Source organism: Coptis chinensis, chromosome 3 (genome assembly GCF_015680905.1).
Source record: "Coptis chinensis isolate HL-2020 chromosome 3, ASM1568090v1, whole genome shotgun sequence".
Taxonomy (NCBI): Eukaryota; Viridiplantae; Streptophyta; class Magnoliopsida; order Ranunculales; family Ranunculaceae; genus Coptis; species Coptis chinensis.
Window position 1 is genome coordinate 38,535,580 of NC_141458.1, and position 17,836 is coordinate 38,553,415.

At 36.7% G+C, this 17,836-nt stretch overlaps 2 protein-coding genes and 1 non-coding gene across 4 annotated transcripts; all 3 read left to right on the top strand.

Annotated features, from left to right (window-relative positions):
* Positions 1 to 123: 123 nt before the first annotated feature.
* Positions 124 to 6,767, top strand: LOC147509535 (chaperone binding / ATPase activator). 2 transcript variants are annotated; one of them, XM_086601796.1, is made up of 7 exons: positions 124 to 365; positions 488 to 864; positions 2,708 to 2,761; positions 3,066 to 3,143; positions 4,481 to 4,550; positions 4,635 to 4,723; positions 6,430 to 6,767. In XM_086601796.1, exons 2-7 carry the CDS (start codon positions 697 to 699, stop codon positions 6,562 to 6,564), a joined length of 594 nt encoding a protein of 197 aa, XP_086457922.1. In that variant the 5' UTR covers positions 124 to 365; positions 488 to 696; the 3' UTR covers positions 6,565 to 6,767. The 2 variants fall into 2 exon arrangements, with proteins under 2 accessions (XP_086457922.1, XP_086457921.1); XM_086601795.1 differs by having other exon boundaries at positions 142 to 864.
* LOC147509536 (U6atac minor spliceosomal RNA) lies at positions 4,923 to 5,045 on the top strand. Its single transcript, XR_015219701.1, has one exon. It is a non-coding gene; the product is annotated as a U6atac minor spliceosomal RNA (small nuclear RNA).
* Positions 6,768 to 13,194: 6,427 nt separating the features above from the next.
* LOC147509537 (uncharacterized) lies at positions 13,195 to 17,355 on the top strand. The gene is made up of 3 exons (XM_086601790.1): positions 13,195 to 13,349; positions 14,472 to 16,571; positions 16,728 to 17,355. Exons 2-3 carry the CDS (start codon positions 14,831 to 14,833, stop codon positions 17,108 to 17,110), a joined length of 2,124 nt encoding a protein of 707 aa, XP_086457916.1. The 5' UTR covers positions 13,195 to 13,349; positions 14,472 to 14,830; the 3' UTR covers positions 17,111 to 17,355.
* Positions 17,356 to 17,836: the final 481 nt, after the last annotated feature.

Here is a 17,836-nt window from a genome sequence, read left to right on the forward strand (position 1 = left end):
TGCTGATTTCACGGTCAATCTCATTTTCCCTACGTCACCTTTCCGGTCACCAATATATGCGGTGGTTCGTTATCTTCAAACAACTAAGAGCTATGACATAGGAGAGCTGCCAAAAGGTGTCACATAGGTGTTTTAGCTTACTCAGCCTAAATTTGGTAGCCCAAAATAAAAAAAACCATTCCAATCACGTTCTTTCTTGTTAAGTTGTAAATGAAAGTAGAAACTCTGCCGTCCAATCATTAAAATCGCAAAATTTCTTTCTCTTATTCATTTCTCTTTCTCTCTTAGTCTATTCCCTCTCAACCTCCTCTCTCCCATTCAATTTCTATTGGATTCGCCCATTTTTACCGATATACATTCACAAAGTATAAATTACAACTTTGAAATTCGATTTGATTGAGTTTATTTTGATTGATTATGAGTTATTTTGATTAGTTTAATGATTTAAAGAGTGGTAAAATAGAAATGTTGAATTGTTTGTTTGTAGTTAAGGTCAGGGCATGGACTACACTTAGGACGCGTTATAACTAATGATACATGGGATGCGTGACTCGTTTAGTTGAATGGGTAGGTGGTATATGGGGCATATAAACACCCAAAAAAACAAGTTATAGATCATGTGCCTGACAGGTAAAGTGAATCTCCAAAACTATAGAACAGAAAAGAAGTTTCCCGAAGTTTCCTTGGGCGGTCGGGATGGAGATTACTGCAGCAGAGAAAGAAGAAGAATCTTCATCATATAGATATTGGGTAAGAGATGCAACTCGTGACGCTGCTCCCCTACCCGTCCCTCGTAAGCTCACACCTCAAGATCTATCTACTCAGCAGAAACAATCTTCTTCTCTGGGGTCCGTCTGGAACAAGGTATTAACTTTAATAATTACATCAAACACTTGATAATACATTGTAAATCTCACTCTACCAAGAAAATGTGAAAATTTATTGTTTTTCACATTTCATTCTTTGAGACGTTAAATAGTGATTTCTATTCATAGACTATAACTAATGGATGTAAGACGTGTTGATATCACGAATTCCAAATAAAGGATCCATTTTGTTAGCAAGTTTTAACCATGATAATCTATTTTTTATTCAAAAAAGAAATTCAAATGACAATATAAAGAATAAAGAAAGACTTTTTAAAACTTAATCCACAAAATAGTTTTTAGTCTCCAGCCTTTTAGTAGTATTCACCACAAAACACTTTGCTTTTCTCCAACTATAGCCTAGTTGTACTTTTTATGGTCCCTTTCTTAAATAGATAAACTTGGAGAAAACATGTGTATGTGATGAGATCCACTTAGGATTCCAAGACCTATCTTGAAGATTCAAATTCTTGTCATAAGCATTTTAACATTGAGTTTTTAGTGTGTTCTCACTACGATCCCCTCAGAGTTAGTCATGTGACTACACTAATATATACAAACTTAGAGTCATATTCAAATGATAAGAATTGGAGTTTTTAAGATAGTAAGATAGGTTTTGTAATCCTAAGTGGATCCCACCATATACACATGTTTTCTCCAAGTTTCTCTATTTAAGAGGAAAACACTTTTTGAAAAAGGGACCATTACTCTTTCCAAGAAGAGTGCAGCTAAAATAGGCTGGAGCTGGAGAAAAACAAAAAGTGTTTTGTGGTGAATACTACGAGTCTACGAGAATGTTGAAGACTAAAAACTAGTTTGGGGATTTAGTTTTAGAAAGTCTTTCTTTGTTGTCAATCACAAATTTCGCCATTGAATGTATTCTTCTTTAATTTCTTTTTTGATTAAAAATAGATTATCACGGTTAAAATTTTCTAACAAAAAAAAGGTAATGTTCATGATAGTATTGCTCATTGGACGACCTAAATTCTTCTAAAAGGCTACTAAGTAAATCCGAGGTTAAATACGTGTTAGACATCACTTTCGCTATCGAGAAATTTGAATTGGTTATTGCAACTAGAATTATGGACCCGCGAATAACTTGTGCTATACAAAACAAAAGGTAATATCCTCCATTGCTGTTGTGGTACGCATTTCTTCAATGCTTTCTGCTGCCGTCCCAAACCTCAACACGCCAATCCTTTCCAAATCCTGTATCCTCGCCACATTTATAATTTTATATTCATCTTTGCAATAAGGCAAAAAGCTGCATGTTGCAGAGATCCTAACCATCGTTTTCTTGGACAAAAATACTATCCAAATAACAAAATATTCCTCTGAGATGAACTTGATCCTATGAGCCACACCCACACTTGTAGGAATAGAAAACATAAAGTAGAATGGCGAGGTGGAGAGAAAGTGATGCATCCACATGGTTAATGTAAATCAAGATCTTTCAGTGACCGTATCTTTGCTTTAGACCTATAAGGAGTCCGGGAGAACTTTATGAAGAGGAGTGGGAACCATAACAGGGCAAGGATTTCCAAACTCTACTTTCCCCTATTCCAAAGACAGTTCTTGTAGCCCTTGTGTAAATAATTATGAGAGATCTGATTGTGTGAAGGCATGTAGCCATGTACCATGTGTGAGACATGGATTGATATTATTAGTTGTATGAAGGCTTCACTTTTTCTACGGAATGTGGAGTTTTTTTTTGTTCGGTTCAGTGTTTCAGAATCTTGCTGTACTGAGCGGGAACTTTGAGGAATGATTCTACAAAATTGAGCTTTCTCAGTTCTTCATGTTGTTTGCTAACTGTTAATGACTTTTCATGTTATGTGTAGGCTGGAACATGGGAGGAGAAAAACCTGAATTCATGGGCAAGCAGTAGGATTAAGGTCTGGTGAATTTTCTTCGACTTTGTTTAGTTAGTTCTGAATTGACTTTTAGTGTACATTGCGAGCCAATTTGTAAAGTTTAGGTAATCTAGTCTGTCCTTTAGTACTTATATATGTGACACTAAACTGCATGGCTTATGCACCTTGATTAGGGGACCTTTATGTTAACTGATAGTGAATGAATGTGTGCACCACTTAATGTGATTTTTGACGAGTCCTGGTTTACGTCGTAATCCCTATTGGTGGTTTAGTTCATAATTCCTATTTCTCTATATTTGTCATTGACGTTAATTCTTATGCGCAGGAACTGCTGGCATCCATTGGATTGGAATTTTCTTGTGGTAAAGCAGAAATAGAAGAAGTATCCAAGTGTCTAGGCGATGTGAGTTATCCTGAAAATCATTTTTTCTTTGTGATATATAAGATGTTGGTATCTACCTCAATATAAATGTCAAATGGGTTTGTGCTTCTTAAATTTTTGTTGGGGTATCAATCAGTGTGGTAAGGTTATTGGCTGTGTCTATGGCTAGGTTATATGCCACCTATCTTAGGCATGGCCGCTGGTGCAGATATTGTGTGGTTTTTCATTTTTAAAGGCACGTGTATAAAGTTGCTTCTTTCATTAAAGTCTTCCAAGAAGAAATATTCGTATCTTTACTAGTCCATATGCACGTGATACTCACGTGCCCTGTTTATCCTTTTTTGGTATTCATGTATTTTATTATGTATTTTTGTTCTTGACTTAATTTTTTTATTTTCTTCTTTTCTGATAATTTCATATTCACATCATCACATGTCTTATTTATGATGACGTGCATTTTCTTAAAGTTAGAAAGTTGAATTCTATGTTAAAGATTACATTAACTTAAGAAACTAATCGCTTAATTACTATGAAAACATTATGCTATTTATAATTTTTTTGCTTTCTTAGATGACTTTTTAGCCAATTTTCTTATTTGTACCGAGAATTATACCTAATTACATATTTAAGTAAAATTATTTTACACTATTTAAGTGTTCACGGGAGCATATTTGACTTTTTAGATCATTTTTTCTAGATTAAGGGAAAAAAAACAGATGAATACGTTTGTCAAAATTTCTACGCATGGAACGTGAGCTCATGTGTGAGACCCACCATGGGTTCCAGTTATTACTTGTAGTTGTAAAAGTTTGGGGATTAAAGTATAAAGTTACCACAGTAGAGAAGTAAGATAGATGGGGTCCAGTTGAAACGTGGCATTTGCTGGTTACAGTCAACACATTCATTGTTTACCTCTTTACATTAGGCTATCATTTATTGCATTTAGGAAACATATAAGAAGATAATTGGAAGAAAATAAAAAAAATTATGGAAGACACGGGCGAAAGAATGGACAGGTTAAAGGACTAGCTCCTATCAGCTTGATTATAATGTGGAATAGATTAGATTTGGAGCTTCCTCATAGAGTAAATCTCTAGTCGTCTTTCAGATCCGTTCACATTTTTTTTGTCTGGCTTGGTTGTGTGCTATTGTTGTTTACTTATCTCAGCAATAACCTTGAATTGATTTTAGCGTAGATTATGGTTTAGAAGCCATTATTACAAAATTTCACTTATATTGGTAGCGTCTCATATCGTTGTGTCACGTGACGAATTATACTGTTAAATATCTGTCAAATTACAAAAAGGTGGTTTGTTATTTGAAGGTGTATTGATGATATATCCAAAAATTATGAGCAGGCATTCTTGGTGACAGTGCGAAACAAAAAACGCGTTGGCTACACATATGAATTAACGTTAAAATTCAAAGGCAAGTTATTACGGTCCTGAGACTTGAATTTTGTTCTTCTTTTCTATTGAATCTTTTTAGTAAATGGATGGACAATGGAATCAGGAGAATGGTTCGTCGAAGAGGAGCAAAAGAAGGTCAATGGCCATATAGATATCTCAGAGTTCTCGTTTGGTGAACTGGATGATTTGCAGGTACATATCTCAAGCTCTTTCTTTTATATTATAAAAGCATGAGGAAAGTAGAACATAAGGGAATATAAGGGAGCAAAAAAGACAAAAAAAAAAGATATGGAAAATGATTGCGTGCACAAAAATGTTGAGCTAATTTAAGCTAGTTAATACTACGTGTTGGTATAAGATAGACATATAACTAATGACATTGTCAATATCTTATTCGATAGAAAGAAGAGACGGTTGGCATCCCACCTTAGAGTGATGGAAACAGTTTCCGACCTTATCTGTTTCCACACATGGTTAAGGCTACCCACCTCGGTGGATCTTACCAAATTTTAACCCATTAAAAGAAAACAAATATTTTTAATAGGCTTGTATAGTTATGGTGTAGAATAGGACATCACAAAATTATAAAGTTGATCCCTGCATGAAATTTTCCATTTTTCCTTTAGTTTTAGTATTTTTGCAACAGTCAAGTTCGCTAGTTCTAGAATTACTTAGGAACCTTATATTGTCTATTTGCTTAGGTTTGATTGCTTAGAAGTTGTTTTAATTAGGTTTAGGTAGAGTTAAAATTTGAAGATTAATAATGACTTTTACCCAATATAATAAGTAGTTTTTATGATGATTAATTTGATTATTTTCTGGAACTCTATCTTCTACTTGCGTTCTTCTTCTCTATTATTGGTGGATTTGAAAATGAGATTTGTTGAGACACATCACCTTTGCAACAAAAAATTTCTTCTCTTTTTCAAAAGATGGCTCCTCCTCGGCTCCTTGAGAACGTGTCCACTCTTGTCATTTACTTGTGAGGTGACAATTTTATTGGGCAAACATGTTTCATGATCTCTCATAAGTTCATAATTATTTCCAGAATCTCCACAGTACCTTTGAATTGGATATTAACATTATCAACTTTTTCTTGAAAAATCAACTTGTTTTTGAAAAGAATTATTTACCTATTCCCAAAATCACAAGTAAGAATATCAAAATCCAACTTTTAATTGTTGGGAAGGCAGCTGGATTCACAATTTAGTTTGATTTTGGAGGATTTTAGTGAAGAGAAATTGATTGTTGGGTGTATGGGCTTGGTAAGGGATAATTACAGTTTGGGTTGAATGGTTGATACAGTGGGGATAAAGTAGGTGTGTGGTATATGATAGGAAAGAGGATGTGGTGATTCTTCTGGCATATGAAAGACGATATCAGGGCAATACAAAAGGCAAAAATAAAATATCATCCTTGGTATAACCGTTTGTGTTGTAATTTATGGCTTCTCACATGAAAATAGATACCATTGACACTGTAAGTTCTCAAGGAATTTTAACTCGGGAAAGATTCTGCTAATCCAATAGTGCTACCTTGATAATATAACGACCATGGAATCAACAAACTCCCAATATCTGTGTATCGCAAGAAGACCGTCCTTGAGATTCATGGCAGTATTGGTACTTGTCTCAAAGTTTATGAAGTCCTGAGCAAGGAGTAGAGATTTGCTGTCCCAAGAGATGTACATCTAGCATCATTGTTGACTTAGAAATAGACATGATGTGGAGGCGTGCACAATTGATTAGTTCAGATACCTTTTGTGCAAACTTTCTTTGCTAAAATGACTTCGACATGCCATGGACTTGCTGGTAGTCATTTATTGTTTATTAAGAAATATAACCTATATAGGGACTAGAAGAAGTATAGTTTCTCTTAACTTAAATTTCATACTGCAGATTGAAGCCAAGCTTAGTGAAGAGAAGGATCTTCTGCAGCATGCTAAGCTGCTGATCAAACAAGATCTGAAATTGTTCGGGCAGCCCATCAGAGAAAAGTTGCTTCAGTTTGAACAAGAGCTCAAAGATAGGTAGAATTTGCAGGACTTGAGGTTTGCTCGATTGTTATCGGACTTTTAAATGTGCAACGGTTCTAAGATTTTTGGTTTCAATGTAACTAGGCATGTGTTTGCTGTCTGGAAGTCAATTTTCTTAGGTGAACTATTTAGTCGGATATTTGATATCTTCTTCGTCGCAACATTGGTTAGATTCAGGGTTTATTTGTTTGTTTCTTTAAAGCCGTACATTATCTTGATTTAATTCGGCTAGACAAACTGCACATATCTAGTTTTAGGAGGAATATTATGGAGTGGTGGTAAATATACCTAGCAATAGCATCACCGTTCACCACAGCATTCGTTTAAATTTTGCAAATGAATAAAAAAAAAAACTGCACTCCTCCGTCTCCGCAACAGGATAGTCGGTTGAACAGTTCTGACTGTTATGCTTGGTTACGAAAGCAACCCTTTGTCACTACTAGCTAGTGAATGTACCTAGCATCATAATAATTTTCTAGTGAGTTTTAATTTTGGAAATAAAGGAAAAAAGATTTTTGGAATGATCATTCAAGGCGTCTATTGTGTGCTTCTTTGCTTCGACTTTTGGGAAACTGCTTCACCCGTAATACAAAATCACACGGTTCACTATTCTTTTTATTTCTTATATATTAAGTTTCAAAATATAAAATATTACAGTTCAGAAAATTTGGTGGAGGTTCTACACTTGAAAATTTCATAGCCCACTGTGCTATGATATGAGCCTCCCCATTCAAAGTTTTACTAACCCAATTACAGATAAGAGGAATATGCAGAGAGTTGACAAAATTTCTAATGTTCAGAATAATTACCATACAGTAACAGTCTGTAGCTTCTCTATCTAGGGCTATAGTTTCCATCACTGCTTTGTTGTCCCCCAGAAGTCTTGCAACTTGTGGAGAGAGATGATGCAGCAGTTTGCATGCTAGTTCTGCTTTAATGAATTCAGCTTCCTGGGCATTGTTGGCTTTGAACTTTGTAAAAGCTGCAGTGAAATTGTTTCCATCACCATCCTTCCTAATCCCTCCAGCTGCTCCTCTGAAACTGTTCCTGTCATATGCAGCATCAAAGTGAAAAGAAGGCCATATATCTTCATGATTATGTTCTACATGTGGAGCCCTGTATACTTCATTTGCTTGGTCATCTATCTTGATAGCCTCTAGATGATTGCTCCAAGTAATGTGGGTATTCTTCCAAGTAATATTATGCCTTGTAGTACCATTTTCAAACTTAACAAAATTCCTATGTTTCCATAGCTCATATAAGAGAGTAAGGCAGAACAACCCTCTCTTGCTAAGTTCTTCATCTGCATTGTCAGTCCAAAGGATAAAGAGCTCAATCCATTGTATACAAGATAAGAAGTCAAATGAATCAACTCTAATGGAAGCATCAGAGGCATACCAGAGGCATTTAGTCCATTCACAGTTGAAGAAGAGGTGAAGATCAGATTCTAGCTCCTTGGAACAGAAACAACAAGATAAATCCACCTTAAATCTCCTTGGGGCAAGAAGCTCCCCAGTAGGCAAATAATGCATGTACAATTTCCAGAGAAAAATTTGGAAATTAGCCTCAATCTTTAGCTTTCAAATCTTTTTAAGAGTGTTAGGATTGAAACTAGAGTTGTGAGCAATACCAGTTTCATGACATAAGAGGTTATAGGCAAATTTAACAGAATATTTGCCTTTCTTGTGTCCTAGCCAGATGAGATGGTCCTGGCTATGATAAGGCCTGAGGTGTATAAAGCTAATGATGTGTTTTATGTAGGTTGGAAACAATTCTCCAATTCTATTTAAATCCCAAGTCAAAGACTCAGGGGGGATGATGTGATTGACTTTAAGAGAGTGTAAGGTAATGTTTTGTGGTTTGAAGTCTTGAAGGATGAGAGGTTTGTTGTTAAAAGAAATCCATGGGTCATTAAAAAGGGAAATGGAATTACTAGTCCCCATTGAGAGGCAAGACCGCAAGAGTTTTCCTGAATGATAGCCAAGTTCTTGCATATTCCTCTCCAATAGTAGGAGCAGTCATAGGGCATGTGTTTAGTATCCTTTGTTCTCCACCAATTACTATAGGTGGACTTGAAGAAATTCGACTAGAGATATTCTTGATTCTGCAGCAGATTCCAACACTGCTTTCCTAGCAAGGTAGAGTTCATAGTTCTAGATTTCCTAAAACCCATACCTCTATGGAATTTAGGAGAGCATAATTTGTCCCAGTTAGCAGTGTGTATGGTTTTGGAAGAATCAGTACGTACCATTCCACTAGCAATCTCTTGCAAGTTGGTCTAACCTATTGCAAATTTTGATGGGGACATGGTAAGTACTCATAGTATAGGTGGGGATAGCTTGGGCCACTCTCTTAACTAATACTCCCCTACCAGCTTGTGATAAAACCCTAGCTTTCCAACCAGTCATCTTTCTATGAACTTTATCTATCAGAAAATCAAAATTTTCACTCCTTTCGGCAGAAAGAGCAATAGGTACACCTAGGTACTTCTCATTCTCATTGAAACTCTTTATTCTCCAAAACTTTTTGATAAAACTTTATTCCTTGGTATTGACATTTGTGCTGAAAAGACACTGGATTTATCCTAGTTTACTGCTTGGCCTGATGCCTTGCAGTATCTTTTGATGATGGCCTTCATGGAATTGGTTTCTTGGAAGGTGGCTTTGCAGAAGACTATGAGATCATCTGCATAAAGAAGGTGGGTGAGGGGGATAGACCTAGGTTTAAGCTTGATGCCACTGATATTACCTAAGGTTTCCTCTTTAAGAAGCATTATTCAAAGAGCTTCAGAAGCCAGGATGAAAATATAGGGGGAGATGGGATCCCCTTATCTCAACCCTCTGAAGGGAAATTTTTTGCTAAGAGGTGAGCCATTGAGGAGCACATTATAAGAGAAAGTGGAAAGACATTTATGAATCAGACTCCTACACTTTGCAGAAAAGCCAAGTTTATCTATAATAAGGTCAATGAAACTTTATTTCATTCTATCAAAAGCCTTGGCCATGTCTAGTTTAATAGACATCCAACCTTGCTTCTTCTTTTTTTCATCCTTTTCATGTCATGAAATATCTCACTAACCATGCTTGTATTGTCACCTATTGATCTGCCTTTAACAAAAACTGCTTAATGGGGGGAAATCAGCTTGTGAAGTAAATATTTTAGCCTACAAACAAGGAGTTTAGAGATAATCTTGTATATAAAATTACTTAGGCTTATAGGTCTGAGTTTTGAGATGTGCTCAGGATTTGGGATTTTGGGAATGAGGGTTATGAAAGTTTCATTGAGGGTTAAAGGTAAACATCCAAAGTTGAAGAAATCATGAATAGCCTCAGACACCATAGTGGAGATAGTTGGCCAAAAGGTTTTGAAGAAGATCCCCTCGAACCCATCTGGTCTAGGTGTCTTAAGACTTCCAAGGCTTGTGACCACTTTCCAGATTTCCTGGGAACTTAGTATGGCAGTAAAGATTGTATTTTCTTTATCAGTTATCAGTTATGGTACTGCTAAAAAGATTAAGAATGTCTTGGTCAGGAGTGAGATTGTCTGAGGTGAAATAATTATTGATAGTCTCCCCTATTTCACTTCTGCCAGATTGCCAAAAATTGCTATCATCCCTGATCCTAGTAATATTGTTCTTCCTCTTTCTGAAAACTGTTGAGAGTTGAAAGAACTTGGTGTTTCTTCCTCCCTCTCTAATCCAATTAAAACTCGACTTCTGTTTCCAGAAACTCTCTTCCTTCTCATATAAGTCTTCAAGCACAGTCTTTAAATCCTTGCATTTCAGATAGCTGCTATCAGTGACTTCTAGGGACATACACTTTTCCAATTCCTTCTTAGTTTCACTAATATTTTGAAAAATGTTTCCAAACACATCTTTGTTCCATTTGATAAGCATTTTCTTAGTATTGATAATACACTTATTGAAGGAACATCCAGGTGCATACTCATTGGAACTTAAGGATTGATCAACAGTGATTTTGCAAGAGGGATCTTTAAGCCACATCTCATAAAAACGAAGAGGTTTCTTGAGTTTTGGTTCAATATGGGCTAGATTAATGATGAGTGAAAGATGGTCTGAAGATGAATTAACTGTTGTGAGAACAGAAGCTTCAGGAAACAAATCAATCTAGTTGGTGGTGGCTAAGGCTCTGACAAGCCTTTCTAGGATATGATTTTTAAATGAGCGATTGTTACTCCAAGTAAATTTGGGACCTCTAAAACCTAAGTCAAAGAGCCCTAAGTCATTGATGAATTCATTAAAATTAAGCATGCTTCTATTCATATGCATGACAATGTCTTCCATATTTCTCCTCAGGTGAGACTATTGCATTGAAATCACCAAATAGAATCCAGGGATCACAGATGTATGGAGCTAGGAGTCTGATTTCATCCCAAACTCTCTTTCTCCTATGTTTCACAGGTTCACCATAAACAAAAGTAAAATACCATGCATCTGGAACATAGAAATTAGTGACTTTACCTGTAATGTGATTTGCTGTGGCTCCAAGAATTTCCACATCTACATTTTCCTTCCATAGAATAGCTAATCTGCCTTTGAGACCTTCAGCTGGAACTATACAACCATCCTTAAACTTTAGCTTCTTCATTACTCTCTGCATTTTCTCCTCAGTAGACTTTGTTTCAGATAAACATATAATATCTATTTGTTGTTCCTTCACCAGATCCATTAGATTCCGAATTGACGCGGTGGAACCCATACCGCGGCAATTCCAACTCATCATTATATTGTTGGTGATGACTGAGAAGGGTCAGCCATCACAAAAACCCTAGAGAAGTAACATCCAAAACCTCCTTGTTATGTTCCGTAACTAGCTTGTTCTTCTTTATCTATCTGCTCTATCCTAATAACTGAACCAGAAACTTCCATAATGCCTTCCATGCTCCTCACTATTTCCATGCTTCCAGATACAGGTGTTATCAGTTTACTTTCTTCAGCTAATTCCTTAGTTCCCCACTCACTTTTATACTCCTGTGCTAAATCATTCATGACAGTGTTTCCATTGTTCTCAGTGGTGCAATCATTATCCATAGTAGTTTCATCGGTCATATTCTCATCTCCATGTGCCAACTGAAGTGTTCCTGCTTCTTCAAAGCTCATTCCTTCATGCTAGACAATCATATTGCTTTGACCAACTCCTGGAATCATTGGAATTGGAGCCATCAAATGATCAACTACTATAAGATCTGCTATGCCTTGCCCTTGTCTACCTTGAGTCGTATCAGCTTCATCTTCAACCTGGTGTGCTAGATTATTCCCATCACGAGGAGTAATTTCCTCATTTACTGATGATCTGGGTATCTGTTGGAATTGGGATCACTCTTCCATTTCTAGCCCTTGCTGCTTGTATTTCTTGTGCCCTGCTGATGGATTGGAGCCTTCCAAATTCCGGGTATCTATTTTGCCTGAAATGCATGAGTCTCGAGGCTCGATCATATGCTTCATAGCAACACGATTCACTATTCTTGGCATCTAATTTTAGATGAGAAATTTGGGTAAAAGAAATCAGCAACTCGCGTAACATAATGCTTGAAACGTACCGCCACACTGTTGGTTCACTGGTGATTATAAGCCGGGTTGATTTCTTGCGAAGATGTACTGTACACATAAATGTATTTTCAAAAGGAAAAATGTAGGTACCACATTGTGTTACACTACTCCTACAACGTTTAAGCATAGAATCTCGATGCATCTAATGTGCAAATTGGTTAAGCTATTTTGAAAAAGGAGTCCATTTTTGCTGCAATTTTGGTAATGCTTAGTTTGCTTTAGTCCAATGGGGGCATGACATGTGTCCATCTAACTCAACAAAAAATAGTTCAAAAATTGGAACCATTATGAGTTTTTTTTTTGTTCTTTCTATTATGCCCTCTCCTTCCCTTTACCCATGCAATTCAATAGTCCATAGTCCACACCACCACCCATTTGACCTCTCTCACTCTCAAATCATCAAAGCCAACCACCCATTGTAACATACCTCCATCTTCACTTACAATTATTGCATAAAACTACATATCAACAAAAAAAGTTATACTTTTTATACAAAACGAATTAAACTTTCTTATTTTGGAATTTGATTAATTAAGTCTCCAAAAATATTGAGCTTGACTTACACTAACATCCAGTACTAATTTTAACCTTCTTATTCTTCAATTGGTCGTTTGAAATGGTTATTAAGTGTTTTTTTAATATGAAAATGATAATTATTGAAATGGGGTGGTGGAGTTGTCTTCTTTTACCACCAATTTGCTAGTAATGATCTTATTTTATCTTGGGTAAATGGGCTTATAACTGAGGTCATTTTGTTATGCTCGAACAACATAGACAGAGAGAAGAAAAAGAAGTTGTGGCAGAACGGTGGGTGAGGATTTGAGGTGGAAGGTGAGGACATAATATAAATATAAATAATTCAGGACAGTACTAATTTTCTAACTATTTTTTATTTTGCTGATTGGACACGTGTCATGTCTCTACTTGGCTGGAAGCAAACTTAGCACTACCAAAAATTGCAGCAAAAATGGGCTCTTTTGAGCACCTATACGACTTTGGTCCAAGACTTTTGACCGTAAAAGTAGCAACACTCAAAAACAGAGGGCTTTCTTGAAAATTTAGTTGTTCCTTTCCTTGCCAGCTCAGCTCTGACTTTTTGAGCATTATTTAAGTATTGAAAACTTTCTCAGTCCTCATTTCCAAACCCACCGACCAGTCCACCACCACTGTGACCGTCTTGATTCGGTTGTTATACTGCTTTCCATCATTCTAAGGTAATCACTTTTATTTCCATCGTAGCCTTTTCTGCTTTCTTCATTTCTTGATTTCGTTTTGGATAAAGTTTCTTGATTTTGATTTGAGGTAGACCTTTTTTCTTTTTCTTCTTTTTTCATTTGTCGTTTTCTTCGCTTGTATATATGCTCAATTTGTATGAACACTTATATATTCACTCCAAAATAACTTTTTTTTTTTTTTTTTTTCAAATTACAACGGGAGAGTCCACACCCCACTTAAACAATCAATTGGACGTATAAAATGAAATGAAAAATTCACTCCCAAAATGTATTTTTAAAGTACGATTTTCATCTGTTAATGTGGATGCAACTGCATGTTGCGTCCATAGTAGAAGATACATGATAACAAAAGCACGCAATTTAATACAAAGTTGGCCAAAATTGTCTAAAATGACCAAAATGCCCTTTTTTCCAAAGCCTTTTGCCACATGTTGCCTCCAAAGAAAATTCAACGTGGATACCCCTCAAAAATAGGGATTAGGAATTAGTTCCTACTTCCCTGAAGCTTTGCTAGGGGAGTGAAAATAGGGATTAGGAATTAGTTCCTACTTTCCTGAAGTGCAAATATTTTTTTTTTTAAATATTTGCAATTTGCCTTGGACTCAAAATATCGTCAAATAATATATTGGAAAATAAGGGATGGAGCCACATTCACTATAGCCACATTGTAAACAAATCCAAACAAAATCGTGGACTTAAAAGTTGAATTAAGGGCTGAATTTTTGTAGTTATGATCTTCCCACCATGGAGAACATGCTTACAAAAATTCAGCTCATTCAAAGAAGTCTAACCTTAAAACATGCTCACAAACGTTTTGGACTGTTAGATGTAAAGTTAAAAAATGAGCACTAATTTTTACATGGTTTGACATAACAAAATATTATAATTTTTTGTGAGAATGATTGTCATGGTGTGGAGATCATCTCCACAAAAAACCAGGCCTTAATTCATTTGTATGTCGAAAATGTAGCTATAATATGCGCATAAGAATGTGGCTCTATCCATGTTTTCTGCCTTCCTCATAACACCTTAGTGTAACTTCTCTGCATCCGGCTTTTGGCTTTTGTACTTTTAATTGGATCCTTTATGATCTGGATGCAGGAAAAGTTGGTGAAAATGGGCCGGTTTCTGATTATTCTTTTAACCGATTTCATTGGTTGAATTGGAGCTTCTTATTTTACCATAGTATCGACTATTAACTGTTATATGGAATATGGATATTTTGAAAATAAGAATTTGTGTGTGATTACAAGAAATCTCTATCTGTTGTCATTCTTACATTTTGGAAGGTATGGTATGAGGAATTGGATTTATTGTGGTACTTGGACATGTGCATATGAGTTTGATCTGCCTCACTTGTTACTTCTCCAAGTAACATGTGGAGGAGTGGAAGATTAGAGTTAGTCGAAGCCTCAAGTGATTTTTGACAGTTGCAGTGTGACCACTATTATATCTGAGGAATGGCTACAACCCAAGTGTTGAACAATGTTCAGGAGCATGGTACCGTTGTTGATGAGCATAAGAACAGAGTTAAGTGCAGGTATTGTTCCAAAGAGATGAGTGGATTCAGCCGTCTGAAGCACCACTTAGGAGGTGTGCGTGGAGATGTAGTGCCTTGTGAAGAAGTTCCTGATGATGTAAAGATACAAATGAGAAATAGTTTACTTGAGAAGAAGAAGAGTATGCTGAACAAAGAAATTGTGCAGTTACTCGACTCTGATACTCCATGGAAATTGGATTCATGCTCTGGTTCTGCTAAGCTCAAACGAATCCAACATGAATCCATTCAATCTACTGTCACAGGGAAGAGAAAGGTCATAGTCATAGACTCTGAGCCAGAGGAGAGTACAACAGAAAATACTTTGTTTTCCCCCAAAACTGTGATACGTTCTGACACGTCTGCTAAGAACGTAAAAGCCGAAGCAGACTCATCAAGGGATGCTCAGAGGTGCATTGCCAGATTCTTTTATGAAAATGGCATTGACTGTAGGGCTGCGAAGTCTCATACTTTCCAGACTATGGTTGATGCTATAATTAAGTGTGGATCCACTGGGTTTGAGATCCCTAGTTGCAATGAGCTTAGTGGTTCTATCTTTCTGGATGAGATGAAAGACATAGACCATTATGTGAAGGAGGTAAGGCATTCGTGGCAAAAGACAGGTTGTAGCATCTTGTTGGATGGATGGACGGATGAAGAGGGGCGAAGCCAGGTTAATTTTATAGTTGATTGCCCAAAGGGTCCTATGTTTCTGAGGTCTGCTGATATTTCGGGTTCCCTTGGAAATGTCAATGCCATGATCTTATTGCTATGTGGAGTCATTGAGGATCTTGGGGCTGAAAATGTGGTTCAAATAATCACTTGTACTACATCAGATTGTATGGTGGCTGTTGGCAAACATATAGTGGAGAAATACAGGACAATGTTTTGGACTGTTTGCGCTTCTCATTGTATAAGCCTTATGTTGGAGAAGATTGGGATGATGACACCAATCAAAGAAGTACTAAATAAGGCCAAGACCATTACAAAATTTATTTACAGTGATACAACATTGTTGAGACTTATGAGAAAGCATACTGAAAAGCATGACCTGATAATTTCATCTAAGATTAAATCAGTGATGCCCTTTGTAACCTTGGAAAATATTGTCTCCGAAAGCGAGAACTTGAAGATGCTATTCGACTCGTCTGCGTGGAAAACTTCAAAATGGCATTGTACAACCAATGGGAGGAAGATAGCTCGTCTAGTGGAAGATCCATCATTCTGGACTGAAGCCAGTATGGTCTTGAAAGCAACTATTCCCCTCGTCAGTGCTCTGCTTCTGGCCAATGGGGGAGACGGAAAACCCCAAATGCCTTACATATATGAAACTATGGATCAAGCAAAGGAGACGATCAAAGAGGAATTCAAAAACAAGAAAGCAAAGTACATGCCTTTCTGGCTAATTATTGATGAAATTTGGGATAACATTCTTCATAGCCCTCTCCATTCAGCAGGGTACTTCTTGAATCCAACTCTTTTTTACTCCAGTGATTTCTGTGCCGATGCAGAGGTGGCAAGTGGACTTTTGTGCTGCATTGTCCGGATGGTAGATGATCGAAAAATCCAGGATTTGATATCTCTACAGCTAGATGAGTATCGAGAGGCTAAGGGTGCTTTTGGCGAGAAGGTTGCTATTGATCAAAGAAACAAGGTTCCCCCAGGTAAGGAACTCTATTATGTTTCTTTCCCAGGATTAATACCTTTAGCTACTTTTCCTTTTTCTTTTGTTTTTTAGCGAAAATACCTTTAGTTATTTGGTCAGCCACAAGCATACCATGCAACATCTTAAATTATTTAATGTTGAACTATAATTGCAGCAACTTGGTGGTCTTTGTATGGAGGACAATGCCCTGAACTGCAGAGATTTGCCATCCGGATCCTTAGCCAGTCATGCGGTGGTGCCTCAAGATATGATATGAAGAGGAGTTTGTCTGAACAACTATACGCGAAAGGAAAGAACAGTGTAGAGCAACAAAGACTTATTGAGATGATATATGTTCACCATAATCTCCGGTTGCAGCATTCCCCGTCTGTCTGTGATATCATCCTTGATGAGGTTAACCAAATGGATGATTGGGTCCCGCAAGAGGAGCAAGAGCTATCCTGGGAACATGGTGATACGGTTTGGACAGAGTCAGATGATGCAGTTATTGAAAGGGGTGTGGTTACCACCTTTGAGCCAAAGGACGAGCCCATGTGAAATGTTATGGTCTTATGGACATGGTCAAAAAGGAAACAGGGACAGTAAGTTGTTGGTAGGGAAACTGAGATGAGAACTTTCATACAGTTTGTGCTTTCTTACTGATGATTATGTTTCCAGGTGATTCTATTTGGTATTGATTGATTGATATGGCTGGAAACGTGTAATATAGTGCAACAGTCTAGGAAAACACTGTACAGTGCGTCTGCAACGTTTTAAAGTAAAGGAAAGTATTTAGTTTCCAACATTGTTTTGGATAAAATATCAGTGTGACTGATAATGACAGGAGGAACACATTAGAAATCCTGTAAGTGGATGTACAGGAGTAAAGCTGCCGAATCATGGGACTCAAAAACTGCTCATTTGAACGTCAGGCACCTTTACAACTTCCATAACTTCATCGTACATGTATCATTCACTTTTCGTTTCTCCTTTCCGTAATTGTTGCTCTTGAATTTCGAATTGTATACATTTTCTCAATAATCGAAAATCACCTTGCATGAGGGGACTATGACCTTGGAAGGGACGGCGATGGACTGATGGTTAATTAAAATTCTGGTGCTGTTTTCCCAAAGCTAACTTTTAAGCCATGAGTCCATGACTGGGCAAGGGCAGCTGGAATTAGGGATTAGTTGTATTGATGTTGCAGAAGAAATTAATTAATACTATTATTATTTTTTCGATAAAGGAATTAATATTAGGCTCCTCTTAGTATTAAATGTAATT

Coding starts and splice junctions, on each gene's coding strand:
- LOC147509535 (XM_086601796.1), top strand. CDS start 697: ATGGAGATTACTGCAGCAGAGAAAGAAGAAGAATCTTCATCATATAGA. Junction 4,551..4,634: donor ATTAACGTTAAAATTCAAAG/GCAAGTTATTAC, acceptor CAATGGAATCAG/GAGAATGGTTCGTCGAAGAG. Junction 4,724..6,429: donor GTGAACTGGATGATTTGCAG/GTACATATCTCA, acceptor TTCATACTGCAG/ATTGAAGCCAAGCTTAGTGA.
- LOC147509537 (XM_086601790.1), top strand. CDS start 14,831: ATGGCTACAACCCAAGTGTTGAACAATGTTCAGGAGCATGGTACCGTT. Junction 16,572..16,727: donor AAGAAACAAGGTTCCCCCAG/GTAAGGAACTCT, acceptor CTATAATTGCAG/CAACTTGGTGGTCTTTGTAT.